Source organism: Sitophilus oryzae, unplaced genomic scaffold (assembly GCF_002938485.1).
Source record: "Sitophilus oryzae breed Bouriz unplaced genomic scaffold, Soryzae_2.0 scaffold_682_pilon_pilon, whole genome shotgun sequence".
Classification (NCBI taxonomy): Eukaryota; Metazoa; Arthropoda; class Insecta; order Coleoptera; family Curculionidae; genus Sitophilus; species Sitophilus oryzae.
In genome coordinates, this window is record NW_022147287.1 from 4255082 (window position 1) to 4272176 (window position 17095).

Here is a 17095-nt window from a genome sequence, read left to right on the forward strand (position 1 = left end):
AATGGGAGGCCCTGTTTTATATTATTTTTTTTCATTTTATTTATGTTATTATGAGCTCTCTAAAAATATATTATACTCAATACTTCCGAGTATACAGGGTCCAGCATTAGCAAACCTAAAGAATGTACTAGGATGTATTTCAGGAAAATATTTTAACTTCTATAAGGAGGCTCAAAAAAGTGTGAGTTGATCGGAATGATTTTTTTAAAGGGAACAACCCGTATATTATGTATTTTTGGCTTCCTTTCTAATCACTTTACATAATACTAAGATATTTTTAAATATGTTTTGATAGTTTCAGAGATACTAATAAATAAATAAAAAATATATTTTTTAGTCTCTTTAAAAAAATATTAAAAATACAAAAAAATGTCGTGAAATCAAAACTATATTCGTTATTTACCTTAGATGGTCTGTATTTACTTTGCTATAAATATCGTAATCTTAAATCATACAGGGTGTTCAAAATTGTACGTCAAACTTTAAAATATAAAATAACTAGTTGAAGCCTGGCGACATCCGCAACATTAGGAAAAAAATACTTATTTTTTTTAAATTAAATGAAAAACAAAAAATCCGGCGACGACAGTTTTTAGAAGAGCCAATTAACTATCTTTTAGTAAAAAAGCAACTTTCTAGAGCAAGTCGTTACTTCAGTAGAGACGACACATTTTTCTTGGTTTTTTAAATAGAACACCCTGTATATTATTTCTTTAATAGATAAGGAATTAAAAAATGAACATTTTTTGTATTTAGAGTATTTGAAAATTTTTAACGGCTTTGCAGATACTTGCGGTATTATTTCGCATGGCTCTTTCAAAGGTAAAATACCAGAGAAAAATTTTATTGGGTGGCTTTGATACTCTAAATTCAGGAAATGTTTATTTTTTAATTCTGTATTTATTAAAAAAATAATATACAGGCTGTTCCATTAAAAAAAAACAAAGAAAATTTATTTTATATTTCACAAAGTTTGGCGTAGAATTTTGAACACCCTGTAAAATTTAAGATCACGATACTTGTAGCAAATTAAGTACAAACCATCTAAAGTAAATGCCTAATATAGTTTTGATTTCAGGACAGTTCTTGTATTTTTAATATTTTTTTACTTAGACTGAAAAATATATTTTTTTTATTTATTAATATCTCTGAAACTATCGAGATATATTTACTCATATCTTAGGACTATGTAAAGTGATCCAAAAGGAAGCCAAAAATGCAATAATATACAGGGTGTTCCATTTAAAAAAAATCATCCCGATCCACTCACACTTTTTTGAGCCACCCTGTAGAAGTTACAATATTCTCCTGAAATACATCCTCGTACATATTTTAGATTTGCACTTAAACAAAATTCTCAAGTTTTTTTTTTATTCTAGAAGCTACAGATGTTCGACGCACTATTACCAGACCCTGTATATAGAAAAAAAAACAGGATAAAAAATATCTACAGCAGATCAACCACCACCCACAGTTTTATGTAACATAACTAACAGAAGAATGTTATAAACCTGTTGTATATACACTCAACCTTGCATTTTTTTCCTAATAGATGATCTAGTGAAAGTGAATGCTATTTATTCATTGTGATGAGACCGAAGTCTGACAAAGAATCTCCCATAAATTCTATCTTTGTAATGATTTACTTTTACAGATTTCTTTTTTTATTGTTAGATTTTTATACCGGCATTTTATTAGTAATATGATTAATTAATGAGTTTATGTAACACATTGTTAGCAAAATAATATTAATAATTGGAATATTATTTATGATTCTTTGGGGGCTGTCATAATACATACATATTCTGTTGGTGTTAAAAAGGATGAGAATGTTGAGCAATTGGAATTCCTTTTGCAAAATTCTAATTAGATGTTTGTGCAATGTTTTAATGCTTGGAATAATGCTGTTTAATAATGGAGGTATTTTGTAACTGTCAAATCAATAATCATATAAATTAATTATACTTACAATATTAACTTTATGGGTTTTTTTATGTCTCAGTGTCATTAAATCTAGTTAAAAATGAATAAAATCTGATATATAAACTAAAGACAAGCTTATAAGTTTGTTATTAGTTATACCGGGTGAGTCTCAAAAGTGGCTCACTGCTATAACTTTTAACATTTTTGAATATGGTTTATTTCAAATTGCAACATGCGATTCATAACGACAATTTGACTCGAAATATCAAGTGTGTGGTACCAAATTATTCGTAAAAGAATGTTTTTTCTAAATATGCTAATGAGCCACCCTCGATCCATTTGAAAAAATTGAGAAATAATTAAAAATACGATTTGGCAATTTTTAACCTGTCAGGACAAGATACTAAAAATATTAGACGATCAAATCTATTTTTTCCAAGGCTCCTTGATTAAAAAGTAGTGTTTTTAACACAGCCATGGCACTCTAGATTGAAATTAAAAATACCATTTCGTTTTAATCGAAAATGTAAAAAAGTTGACATATATGTCATTCTATTCAGGGTGTTATTTTCTATCGAATAAAGTAAAAAAAATACCGAGAGTACTGTTTAAAAATCAAAAGCTGTAGTTATTTCCGGTGAAACAGGAAGTGACTAATTTATGTCATATACTAACATACCAAAACTCGTTTTTTTATCTGAAAAAATAAAAAAGTTATAGGGGTGAGCCACGTTTGAGACGCACCCGGTACACACCTAAGTTTTTAAGTATCTTATTTGACTTGTGTCCTTTTCAGGGTTGCCACAAGCTACACAATTGTGTATTTTGCTACACATTTGCTTACATGACTGCACAGCTACACCACAATGGCCTGTGCTACACATTTTTAGAATTTACATATTTATTATAAAAAATAATGCCAGAACAGTAAATCAGCTGACAAAAGCTGTTTTTTTTTGCTTTCAAGTTATCTAAGTTACATTAAAAGAGGCCGCAAGTGAACTTTAAATTTTGAACTGACAAATATCATTTTCGGTCATCTATTGGTCGAGTCAAAAACGGTAAATAGACAGGATTGCTTAATTCCTTAAATAATACATAACACGTACTTTGGCCAAATTCAGAGGACAAATTTCACTGTAGTTCGGTCCACTCGTTGGCATACGTGAATAATATTCAATTCCTATTTCACTTTTCCTCCCATATCAGCAAGGACTGCAGTTTCTATTAACAAATTTGGCCGATTAATCAGTCCTGAATTGTTTACAGTTTTTAAACAGACTTTTTAACCTGTCTAATTTTTCCATAAAATCGTTAGTTTCGCGACATCAATTTTGACGTCATTGCAATATTTGCTGGCATGAGAAGAAATGAAATGGAAAATGAATATATTGACGTATACAAACGAGTGGAAGTGAGACTCTTATCGAGACTCGTAATTATGCTATTGTAAATTTGGCGATTTTACGTGTTATTCTTGGTCTTATTGGATAGTTTACAATTATTGGTCATGGATTGCTACACAATGCTACACATTTTTATGGTCAAGGTCTGCACAATCAAAAATTTTCTTGTGGCAACCCTGTTCCTTTTATTATTATTATTTTATTCGCAGTAATAGACGGTGATGCTCTAAAAGAAATAATTAAACATACAGAGAGCTTTAAATTTAAATTGTAGAAAAAAAAGAGTTTGTGGTGAAACATCTCAGACAATTTAAATAGACAAACATTACTGCACAAATCGAGGGCAGCCAAGATATACAAACCAGAAGATATAAACAGAAAAATGCTACGTTGCCACGTTATTTATGGAAAACTATTTTTATCCAAGAAAACTATATATGAAAATTATCTGAACGAAGAAATTCTCAATACTGAAAGCTCTAAGTCAAACTGCTGTATGAAAAATATTGAAAACCTGTCATTGGATGTTATAGAACTATCGTTTCTTTAAATATTAAGACAAAAGTTTTATGTGATGGAACATAATAATATAAAGTACATGATTTTATAACCAGAAATTAAAATATAACCTTTCACAAGAACCTATATTTGTTTTTAAAACATAAAACAATGTATCCTTTCATTACAAAAATCACAGATCTGACTGTTTATAGTATTAAGTTATTTTTATTATTAATAAACAATATCCATGTAATGATATTGAAATCACGTGGATTAGTGTATACCTTGATTACGATAAATATGCAAAATTTGCTCCCATTCTTTTGATAAAGGTAAACAAAAAGCGAGACAAGGTAAAATATTTGCCTGAAAATTATATAAAATGTTGCAATTAACACCTAAGGGAGAGTACAAACCTCTTTTTAAGTGTTTATTTTATTCGAACAAATTTTTGCAATACTTTTTACAAAAAAAAATAAAAAAAGAAAAATATCTCTGCTAGAGTAATTGCCAACAAATAATAATAATATGACTATAACATTACAAAAATAATCAACATTGTTTCTTAGATGCGTTGATTAAGATCAAAAACCGAGGCATGCTATTAGTGCGAAAATTGTTGCAAATAGTTACTGTCTTCTTGAAAAGAGAATATCTCCAACAAATACAAAAATATTGAAATGAATCTCCCTTACTTTTTAAACGAGTTTCACAGGTTTTTTAGAACTTTTACCAGAAAGAATAGCAGCAACTTATTTTCCCTCATAAACACACGAAAACTTTAATTTTAAATTTATATCTAAAACAAATTTTAAAAATAGTATTATTGACAATCGAAGGTTCACGGTTTATATTTCACGACCAATCATAATTCGATTAAATCTACATCAAAAATTGAACAATACAGATCATGATTCTTGTTCTTGACCTTTACATCAAAGAGCAAACAAGAGTAATACAACAAAGATGCTTTTTCAGGATTCTTAACAAGTCAAGGATGTTTTTTTTTTTATTTCGTTCGAGATTATAAATAGAATATACACAATTCTACAATTGACCTGATTTGATTGATTGATTGTCACTTTACAGGGTTTTTAGATTGGGTTGTCAAAACTCTACTAGAATTTTGCAGTTCTATTTTGTTTTTGTGTGTGATAGTATGATGATTCATTATTTTATATTTTTAGTTGTGCAATTTTAAAGGAAAGGGGGGCGTGGGCAAAACACCACGTCCAAAAAATCTATAAAAAAGAACAACTAAAAATTGTTATAATAAAAAATGTAAATATTGCACGAAATATTTTATCTATACAGGGTTGTTCACCACATACGACACGGAGTATTGTAGCTAAACAATGAGATTTTTACAAATAGTAAGTTTTGGGTTCGATGAAGGACTATTAGAGGTACAATTTAAAAATAATTTTACAAGATACAGTGTCCCAAATAAGTAAAAAATATCAAAGTTGTATTTTTTTAAATGGAACACACCCTGTATATTATTACATTTTTAGTTTCTACGATTAAAATAAAGGTAAATTTGATTAAGATTTATTATACTTAAACCTTACCGTTTTTGAAATATTTTCAATTTTGTTGCAGTAAAAATTTTAAGGCTTTATTTCTCCAAGGGTATCAAAGTTTTTAATACTAAATATTTACTGAAGTTTATTTACTGATCAGTTATTGTGTTGCAATAATAAAAATAATACTACCTTATACAGAGTGTCTAAAAATTTATTTTAAATAATTATTAGCTTCAAACGGCAATAACTTGTTTAATTTAAATGGAACACCCTGTATATTTCATAAGAATCAGATGCACAATTTAATTGTCTATCAAATTATATTATACCATTTTTTACCTATCTCTTTAAGTTTCCGCAGAAAATGCATTTTCTTGTAATTTAGAACTTATTTATCAATATACCCATGGACTATTGACATTTTAGATTATTTTTAAAGATGTACCAAATTTTTAAAGAGTACAGATACTAATATTGTCGATATAATTCGTTTATTTCATTAAAACAATAAAAAACTGTTTAAATATTTGTTAAAGAGGACCAATTAATATGATTCCAGTATTCAAACTACATTAACTGACTGTTTGCGTTGATTAATAATAATTGCTCCAAATACTAAAAAACTGAATTTTGTATGGGCATTAGACAGTGTGATAAAAAGTAACACCTTAAAAATGATATTTCATTTTTTAATAAATGCCTATTTTATAACAACAAAGACTTTAATTTGATAACTTATTATTATATTGATTTCTGACTCAAAAATCCACATTTATTTATAATAATTTATTAACGAACACTATTAAGTATGTCATTAATTAGTATATGGGCGGAAATAATGGTGTTATATTTAATTAATGGTATACTCTTTTATAAAGATTTAAATAGTTTTCTTTTTGCATACAAATGGGCTAGTAATATTATCATTGTGCTAAAAACGATAATATTACTAGTCTGTACATTTTGTATATTTGTTGCTTTAAAAACAATCTAAAATGTCAATATTCCATGGATATATTGATAAATGAGGTCTAAATTATAAGAAAATACATTTTCTACGAAAACTTGAAGGGATAGGTAAAAAATGGTATAATACAATTTGATAGACAATTTAATTGTGCATCTGATTCTCCTAAAATATACAGGGCATTCCATTTAAATTAAAGAAGTTATTGCCGTTTGAAGCTAATAATTATTTAAAATAAATTTTTAGACACTCTGTATAAGGTAGTATTATTTTTATTATTGCAACACAATAACTGATCAATAAATAAACTTCATTAATATTTAGTATTAAAAACATTGATACCCTTGGAGAAATGAAGCTTTAAAATTTTTACTGCAATTTCACAAAATTGAAAATATTTCAAACACGGTAAGGTTTAAGTATAATAAACTTTAATTAAATTTACCTTTATTTTAATCGTAGAAACTAAAAATGTAATAATATACAGGGTGTTCCATTTAAAAAAATACAACTTTGATATTTTTTATTTATTTGGGACACTCTGTATCTTGTAAAAATATTTTTAAATTGTAGCTCTAATAGTCCTTCAACGAACCCCAAACTTACAATTTGTAAAAATCTCATCGTTTAGCTACAATACTCCGTGTCGTATGTGGTGAACAACCCTGTATATAAAATCCTTAAGTGACTGACATACTGATTAATCACGATCCTGCTCAAACCACTCAACGTAAGAAGCTCAATTTTGGCATACAGGTTGATTCTAGGGTGTAGAGGTTCGATAAGAAGGGATTTTTCGAAATTCCAGTTCCAAAAGGGTGAAACCACCCCTCAAATATTACAATATTTTTTATTTAAAAAACGGTCAAGTTTTCGAAAAAACGCTTAAACACGTATATTTTATTTTGTTTTTTTACATATTTTAAGATTTTTTAAAAATGTATACAGGGTGTTTTGAAAAATCTGGTCATTGATTAATCACGATCCTGCTTAAAGCGCTTGACAGTTATTTTTTAAATAAACCAATAAGACTGCTTAAAAACAACAAGGGACGAAACTTTTTTTGTAAAATAAACAGATTGACATGGACGTTATCTGCCTTTTTTCTGTCATCATATGTCGCAATTTTCCCTGACTCGAAAAACAGAGTACAGATGTCATTTTCTACATCCTTGAACACAAGTTAGCAATAAAACCGTCCCTGTTTTGACTCATACCTTGTACACATTTTCCCTCTTTCTTTGATGTTTTTTTTTCTATTCACACCGAACCTTGAATCTAAACACACCTTTCTCGGCTTGATATTTATCGCGTTTCTTCGACAAAAATAATTAATACCTTATTAAATCCCAAAGAAATTCTGTTAGAGAGGAAAATGGAGACGCTGTCACGTTGTGCTGCCAAGGAAAAGCGTTGCCAGGTTGTTGGCTTCTCGTTAAAGTTCATGGGCTGTTCGTTGTGAGGAATCGTGATTGTCTTTTTATTAAAATTACTCGGTAATAAGCTAGGCACAGGTTGATCGTAGAATTCTTTTCATTAGATCTTTACTATGGGTAAATAATAAAGCGTGTTATTTTAGTTTTATCTTAACGTGCGATTATTGAAGTTGATGTTTTTCTATTAATTATAATAGAAAAATGTAGTTTCGAATTGAATATATTTTGTTCTCAATCAATAGTCACAAATACACAAAAATTGGATAAAAAAATTCTGTGTGCACTATGTGGAAATTACTACAACTTTTGATTTTTAAATGGTACCCTCGGTATATCTTTACTTTTTTTTCGATAGGAATTGACACTCTGAGTAGGATAACATATCATACGTCAACTTTTGACATTTTCGCATATGGTTTATTTGAAATTATAACATGCGGTTCATTACAACAATTTGACTCGAAATACAAAGTGTTTGGTATCAAATTATTTGTAAAAAAATGCTTTTTCCAAATATGTTAATAAGCCACCCTTGTTCCATTTGAAAAAAATTAAGATATGATTAAAAAAACGATTTGTGCATCTTTTAACCCGCCAGGGACACGAAAAACATTAGATGATCAAATCTATTTTTCCAAGGTTTCTCGATTAAAAATTAATGTTTTTAACGCACCCATAGCACTCTAGATTGAAATTTAAAATACGATTTTTTTTGTAAGCGAAAATGTCAAAAGTTGACATATGATATGTCATTCTATTCAGAGTGTCATTTTCTATCGAATAAAGTAAAGAAACACCGAGGGCAACTTTGCCCTGATTTGAGCCAGTCTGCCTTTACAACAGTTTCCAAGATTCCAATGATATGAGTCAAAGTCAAATTGAAACACAGGGTGTAATAAAACTAAATTGGCAGTGGAATATTAATTAACCTTCTACTAGCTAGAAAAGCAGAAATATTTACTGCTTCTTTTTTCATTTCGTCGTTCATCCAAATGTCATGCCAGCAAAAATAAGCACTATTATCATTAGTGTTGTCCTGAAAAAAAATCGACCATGAACGTATCACGAACGGTGATTTGAGGATGGGCAAAAGATCATCACACCAAACCTTTCAAAGTCGTGCTCGGATATAAATACCATTCGAAATGAAAAACAGATTGCATGAAATGCCATTTCGAGTTTCCTACCCAAGACGGAACCGCTTATTTTTTCGCGTTAGTTCTCGTGAAGAAGATGCTATTTTGCAGTTGTGAGTCATTTTGGTTAGTTGCTTCACTTAAAAACGTGAAGCAACAACCTATAAAGGGTTAACCAAGAAGATAAAAAGCTTATATTAATTCAATAAGGAATAAAACATATTTTTTCATTCACTCAGAATTCAACTAAATTTATATCTATGTGTAATATAATTTGATATCAATTAAAAATTTAATCAAACATTAGAATACAGACAGAAATAAATAATTATTTAATTTCCGGTGTTACAACGAATTATTTCAATTAAAATTTACAGTTTAAATTGTCTAATTCCACTCCATTTTAATCTATATTTGCCAATAAAAAATAATTATTAATATTTCAATAAGAAAATCTAACAAAGGGAGATAATAAAATGAGAAATCCAACTACAGAGGAAATATAAAAAGTTTAAAATAATTTTTACTGACGCTACTAAAAAAATAACAAAGAGTTTTATTATCATTGACTTATAATAGAATTACTTCTACGGTAAGGTATATACCGCATGATCGAAAAAAACGGCTTCAAAGGCGACTAGGGAATGATAATAAATGCTAATTTTAGCGCGGTTAATTTCTTGACGTTCCAAACCAAAACAAAAATTAACACTAATTACAGAAAGACTAAAAAGGATAGAAGGTTTCCAGACAAATCTATTTAAAAAAAAATATTTTTCTAAAATATTAAACTACACCATTTAAAAATTATTTGACAATGTGAAAATAAGTGCCATTAGAAAATAAATCGATCATGTGGTATTATAACACAAACAATAATTTCAACAAAAATTCTGACAAAATATTCAATGATTGACAAAAAAATTAAATTAGTTATTATTATAAAAATAGTACTGGTATAAATGTTACTTACAAGTAGGAACAGGAGGACACGGTGGATCTGCGCAAGCCAGTTCCTCCAAATGACATTCCAAGGCATGTGGACAGTTGATATCATCGCACGGGTCTCTGCACTTGCATTTTGGACAACCGTGGTTATCCAGAGCGAAACCATGAGGACAGAACATGCGACAGGTGGCTTCAGCACAAGATTTTGGTGCTGAAACAAAGAGAAAATTTGTCTCTCTCATATTCTATACAACTTTAGACTAACATAATATCTTTTCGTAAATGCCGTTTTAGCAACAAAAATTTTCTTGAATTTTAATCCGTCAATGAGGACAATTTGACACATAAAGTTGAAAATTTTGGAGTAAAAAATTTCTAATAGAAATTTAAAAAATTCCACTTTTTTAAAAAACAAAAAACGAAAGAAAATGCATCGTCTTTATTTTGTGTAACCTTCCAAAGATCAAAAGTTGTAAGTAATAAATTTCGTTGAGAAAACAAGCTTTCCAATTTTAACTCGCATCTGTTATCCATGTTTATAGGTTAGATGTTCGAAAACTGAAATTTAAGTGTATTCTTGCATCGAACATATATGTGGAACTTTTTTATTTATTCGTGTGAGTTAAATCATTTATTCAGAAATATTGCCCATAAAAATTACTTAAACACTCACTGGCCAGGCTAATTTCGTACCTCCTACCAATGAAGTAAAGTGAGTTTTTCTGTCAATATTGTCGTATAGATGACCGAATGACGATCGAATGATTACCGAATAATGACTGAATGATCTAAAATGATTGGCATCAAAAGTTTTGACAGTTGTTATCATGTGTTTTCTGTGTAGATATATTTTTGTTGTAAATTTCAATTCAAGTATTTTTTATCTAATTCAATATGTCTCTATATTTGAATATGCTGTTTTTCAATTAAATTAATAATGAATTAATTAATTCACAAATAAACTATAAGGGTGCATTACCTGCTCATAAGTGAGCTGTCAGTTGCAGAAGATGGCGGAGTTTCCAAACCAATTTATTTAAAAATTAATTTTATGTGATTAAAATCGGTCCAACCGTTCTTGCGTTATAACTGGTGGTAAGTAACCCTTTTTAGTTTTATTTATTTTGATTCAGAATATCATATTTTTAACAAATTAATCTTCCCTTTTAAGCATAAGTTGCTTCAATGATTTTTCTCTGATTTTGTCACCCTTAAATTTACCAATCAAGAAATTCTGAAATTAGCTTGAATAAATTAGATTTCTGTAATATCTTAACCATATAACCACTAAAAAATGAAATTGTTTTAGTTCCAACAAGTGTATCTAATAATTTAAAATTTGTATTTACATAAAAATTACCAAATAGAATAGAAACAATCTTTGCTAATCTAGGTGCGTCCCTCTAATTTGCAAATCGGAGATTTCTGATAAGTTATAATGATTATTTTCGCATTATTTCGAACATGTAATTTTAAGTATGATGTCAACTGACATATACAAACCATACATCTATTAAAAGTTCGTACCAACATGAATAAAAAATAAAAAGTTTTTAAAAATTCGACCAGGACACCCATCTTTTAGGAATTTTTTGCTTAAATGTCAAATTTTCCAGATACCCCACAGCAAGAGGTTAATTTTTGTCATTTTTAATCTAATTGGAAATTTATTGCCAAAAATGTTTAATATTAATATTGCCATAAATTATTTTAACTATTGCCCAAGTCAAATTTCTCTCTAAAGCTATACGGGATGAGTTTAAATAAGTGCAAATATTCTTAGGGGTAGTATATTTCGACCCAGAAACACGATGAGGTTTTCTTCGCGAAAAAAAACTTTGAAAATTGGAGTTTTTTGAAAAAAAATTGTATTTTTTTTAGTTTTTAGTTAAAAACCATAATTGCTTAATAATAGGGCAACATAGGTAGTAGATTAAATTTACAAGAAAGAAAATCCAGAAAAGATTTAGTGATTCTCAAAATTTTAGCAAAAAATCATCTTTTTGGAAATTTTCAAAGTAAAATAACTCGGTTATTATGGATTTATTTGAAAAACGGTAAAGAGAAAATATGTTTCTTTTATCGAGATCTAACAGCCCTGAAAATATTTGCACTTATTTAAGATTCACCCTGTATAGAGACCTAAAGCGCCAGCACGCAACATATTAAAAAAACATTCCATTTCTAGAATTTTCGGGACGAAACAGTTAAATGACTATATTTTTTCGTGAGAATCGACGAAAAAAAAATAGAAGATCGTGTCTATAGCAATCTAGATGGTCTGCTCTCGCTCGATGGCATTTTTTTCGTACCGACGGCCAAGGGAAATCAGGTCATGGCGTTGCAAACATCCGCTCGTATTAGTAAGCACAATAGTTTGTCTGCTTTTCGCTATTAATTCCACTTCTTTAATTACCCCTTTTTAATTAATTAATTATTGCTTTTTCGTTTAGCCGTTACCGTATGCGTAGCGTGATTTTGAAGGTATACAGTTTTGTTTGGTGTAATTTACGTTATATTTTAATATATGAAGTAATATAGACAATTAAAAATATATATAAACTAGGTAACTTTAATTTATTTGTTTTTAATTTGTTGCACATGGGCAAAATTATATACTGTAAATAATTTTTTACATCCATACGATGATATAAGTTAATTCAGATTTTTATTGCAAAACTTTGAATATCAATATTAAATCTTTTCTCAAGATCCTGAATAATTATTGATTCTTCAATAATTATTCATAAAAACATAAGAAGAATTCAGAGTTCAAAAATCATAGACGTCATTTGTGGCTTTATATTTAATTTGACCATATCACAGTTGTTTATTTACAAATTAAGGTTTTGGAGTTTATGCTTTAATTATTGTGACTTTTTCCTGATAGTTTTAATCGAAAGTTAAATTTGGCTGTAAAAAAAAACAGTTTGCCTGTTGTTAACTATATGTAACTGCCCCAATTTTTTAAAGTAACCATCATTTATACATAATTTTTTCATATTCATACACATTTTCCCTCTCCTTGATAAGCTTCAAAAACCAGTTTTTTTCCCTCCAAGCTACCAAACCAGTTTTTTTCCCTCGAAAAGAACTGATATTAATTAAAAAAAAATGACAGAAATAGAAATAAATATTTATTCTCGGTAACAATCAAAATAAGTCTAATAAATCCCTTTTAAGCGATTTATTACTTTAAATTTAACAGATTTCCCAAACATCCCCCCTATTTCAATTTTATTATAACTTTTAATATATATTTTTCTCTAGATTTAGATAGTAATTTTCAATGGAGAAACTAACAAGAAAATAATTAATTTGTTCCATTTGTATAATAAGAAGACATTAAATACATACCTGTACAATTAACTAGTGAAGCTGCAGGTGCCCTTGTGCCAGGCAATTCAAATCCTGCTTCGTCCACACACCAGCAGGAACTGATAATCTCGTTATCGCACTGGATTGGTTCGAAACCTCCATTTTTATTGCAACGAGGCATTCGAACAGATTTGGGTTCGACACCAAGAGCTTTGGCTCGCCTGGAAGCGGCCATCCTTAAAGTTTGACAGCCTGGAAATATGAGAAAAACTATTAATTTAAAATTTTGTGAAGTATTTAGTTACAAAATTCGCTCAAATGTATCTCTAAAAAATAAGTATTTTATAAGTAGTTATTTAATTAAAGGTCTGATGGTACCGAGCATTGTCACGCGTTCAAGATCAAATTATTCTAATATACAGTGTGTCTCATAATATAACAATTCACATTACAGGGATCTCGTAAATCGGGTGGTAACATTTAAACGGGTTTCAACATTTATTGAAGAAAAAATAATGTCCTGTAATTTATTTAGACCACTAAAAAATATTTTACCCAATAATATATCCTTTCTTTTACAATTCATCATAAGATCCGTTATATGATCCCATAAACGTAGAATTACTTTAATTATATTTAAATTCTCATCCCAAACAAAATACATGTAAGTTAAAAGTCTTTTACTACATTTTCTTCTTTTTTAATTATGGTTTTTTACCTAAAGTCCAACAATAAATTTACTGCTACTTGAATTTACGATGTGACCCAGATCTTACAGCGCTTGACATCCTTTGGCTTGTTCAACTAAACTTTATATCGAGATATTGAGACCTCTAACTGATTGACTAGGTTGTAGATATAGTAATCAAAGTATGTTATAAATATCAATTAAAAATAAAACAAATCTATAACTTGGCTATAAATGTTTGCTACAGTATACAGGGTGTCCCAGGCATTAGGAGTTTCTAGAGAACCACCATAGAAAAATGACTTAGGATAATTTTTAATGGCTCAATTCCATGACAGCTGTGGTCCTTATTATATGGCATTCGAACAATTTAATTTTTGAAATAGGTAGCCACAAATTTAACGTTTAGGCTATGCACATATTCTTGACAGGCAGTTTTTTTTGTCCAAAAATTTTAAATATTTTTTCTCAAAAAACAGTTAATATTAGGTAATAGAGTTTTTGATATCAAAATTAACAAAATGTTGCAGAGAATTTAAGTATGTAATAAAAAATGGGGGTACCCATTCAAAATAAGAAAGTTGCTGTCAAGTTGCTGCGGCACTTCCGATATTTCCGGATGTGCCGCCATATTGTGAAATAATAATGTGCAAAAAATCTCCGATTTAGATATTGTAGTTCTCTAGAAATTTCTAATGCACGCTCAGCCGGGGACACCCTGTATACAACTGTAAAGACAAATTTAAATTTACAAAAACTAAATTTAATATGTATAATTAACAAAAAATAACTTAAACCTTTCTATAACTCTCAAGAAATATTCCAACTAATAAAATATGTAAATTGATTTGCAAATTTAATTATTTTTTGCATAACTTTCTAATTAGTCTATTTTCCAACGTATTATTAACACAAAACAATGGCATAAACAATATGCAACAATGCAAAAAATTGCAATTTGTCAGTTTTTACGTGTTTTAAATCCATATTTAATTTTGTCTTTGAAGAAATGATAATAAAAGTGGTAGGTATCTAGGTGGAAAAAAGTTTTCAATGTCACCGACAAAATTGTTGCAATTGCAGGTCGTAATGCATTTCCTGCTATGCTTGTTTAATTAAAGCAAGAAGAAATAAAAAGGGAAATATTTCTCAATCTTTAGTAATTAGTGTTGTATATTTAGACAAGTTGTATTTATCACTAACCGGTTTTGTAGTATAATAAGTGTTACACGGATATGGAAAAATGTTTTGATTAAAGAATTCTTTCCATGTGGATTCAATATGTCTTCACTTCCGATTAGTGAATAGCGTTTGAATTTACCGTATGATCGAGAAAAAAAAACGGCGTCAAAGGTTAAGAAGTTGCTACTAGTTATTGCCAGATGGCGTTCAATCAGATTTTTTTTGTAGTTTCCGTAGTTTCCAACGGCCATTGTCATGCTATTGTCAAATTCTCAAAAAATATTGTCGTTGCCAATCATAATATTATCAAAAAATTTTATCAAAACATTTTTCAAACTATAATTTGTTATATGTGTTTTTATTAGACAATTCCTTTTGTTTGTGGCCCTAAAAATATAATGTAAGTATTTATATTTACTCCATTTACAAAACTTTGTAATATTGTGTATAAACGATGTTTAAATATTTGACTTATAAATAAAAACTTTAAATAATAAATTATATTTACACGTTTGACTTTAATTTTATTTAATAATTGTATAAATTATACTGTTAAATCTTATTTTTTACACATCACAACGATACTTGTTATTAGTATTGTTGAATTTGTGTAAAAAATAAGATTTAATAATCAAATTTAATTATTTTAGAGTAAAATTCAATAAATACGCTGATTTAAAAAGGCCGCGCTTCGATCCATTTAAAACAAGCCCTACTCAATAGATGGCGCCACTTCTGTAGGACCATTTTTCAGTATGGCAGAGTCCATTCTTTTTCTAGCTAGGTATATTCTTTGATATGGTTGTAAATAAAATAGATTACAACATGATTACAATCTTCTTAAAGCCCATAGTTCAGGAGGCAGTGATTTTTTTTAGTTTTTTTGTCTTTTCTCTTAGTTTCCCAGTCGGCTGAATATGAAATAGTTTGTTCGGATGGTAACATTAAATGACAATATGTGAGACTAAAATTTTCAAATGGATTGGTTAACTAGATAACAAAAGAAAAGTAAACTTATTGCTCCAGTAATAAATATTTGACATTTATTAAAGTTAATCATTTTATTAATGCAAAAACAGTCTGGCACATCCCAAGTGGAGGAAATTCAGTCTGGCTGAAAATTTGCTGATGCAAAAATTTGACTGATTTTGAAATCCGCAACCCATATTTTCCCATGCTTAAAATTTGGCTGGTTGACAAAATTGGACAGGAAGACTTTCTTGACAACTGAATAATATGATTTTACAACGCAGACACAATATTGTTTTCAAGTCCAAAAGTCGATCTCTACTATGATCAATGAAAGCAGCAATAGCCGATTCAACAAAACTTAAAACCATCTCTGCTAGATTAAACTTGATTAAACGTCAATAAACAATAAAAATATGACTTTTCATTGGCAGTGACATTACTCACAATAGTTGGTCGAATTTTGTAAACACTGTCTTTAACATATCCTCATAAAAAAACCCAAACTAGATCAAATCAGGAGCATCTAAATATTCTATTAATTGGTGAACGCACACTGCATTCACCAACTAATAAAATCATAACAATTCTCTCTGATGTAGGATAAGTTTCCATTTTCGGCAAATTTCTGAGAAACTTTGTTGTTTTAATTGACAATATGATAACTAGTTGTTAACGTTGGACTAATTAGACAGCTATGTTGAAGTAACGTCAAACATATCACAACCACCTAGATTTTATCAAGTAACAAAGTTCTACTCAGTTCAAATCATGCAAATGAAGATATCTAGGAAAATCTTTGTTTGAGGGGTAGGCAAACTTAATAGTTGAAGAGACATGAATTCTCCACTGGATATCGATGTATTACATAAGCGTGTTGATCAGGACCCAAAATCAATACTAAAAAAGCTGTAAATCGTTACTGTCTTCTTGAAAAGCCAATATCTCCAATTAAAATAAAGCTATTGAGATAAATAAAAAAAAACTATCGACATAAGACGGGCTTAAATGATAAAATGATTTTTAAATTCCTAGCTTAGTTAACATATTCCACAGGGTGTTTTAACTTTTACCAAAATATCAACATTTAGTTTT

The 17095-nt window shown here is 28.9% G+C and overlaps 1 protein-coding gene across 1 annotated transcript in view; it reads right to left on the reverse strand.

The window, feature by feature from the left end:
• LOC115887921 (fibrillin-1-like) overlaps positions 1-17095 on the reverse strand; it is a 72192-nt gene that overhangs the window by 24992 nt on the left and 30105 nt on the right. Inside the window, exons 4-5 of the mRNA XM_030907454.1 lie at positions 13201-13413; positions 9869-10054 (exon numbers count right to left, since the gene is read on the reverse strand). Coding sequence (XP_030763314.1) covers positions 9869-10054; positions 13201-13413 — 399 coding nt within the window. The remainder of the gene's footprint in view (positions 1-9868; positions 10055-13200; positions 13414-17095) is intronic.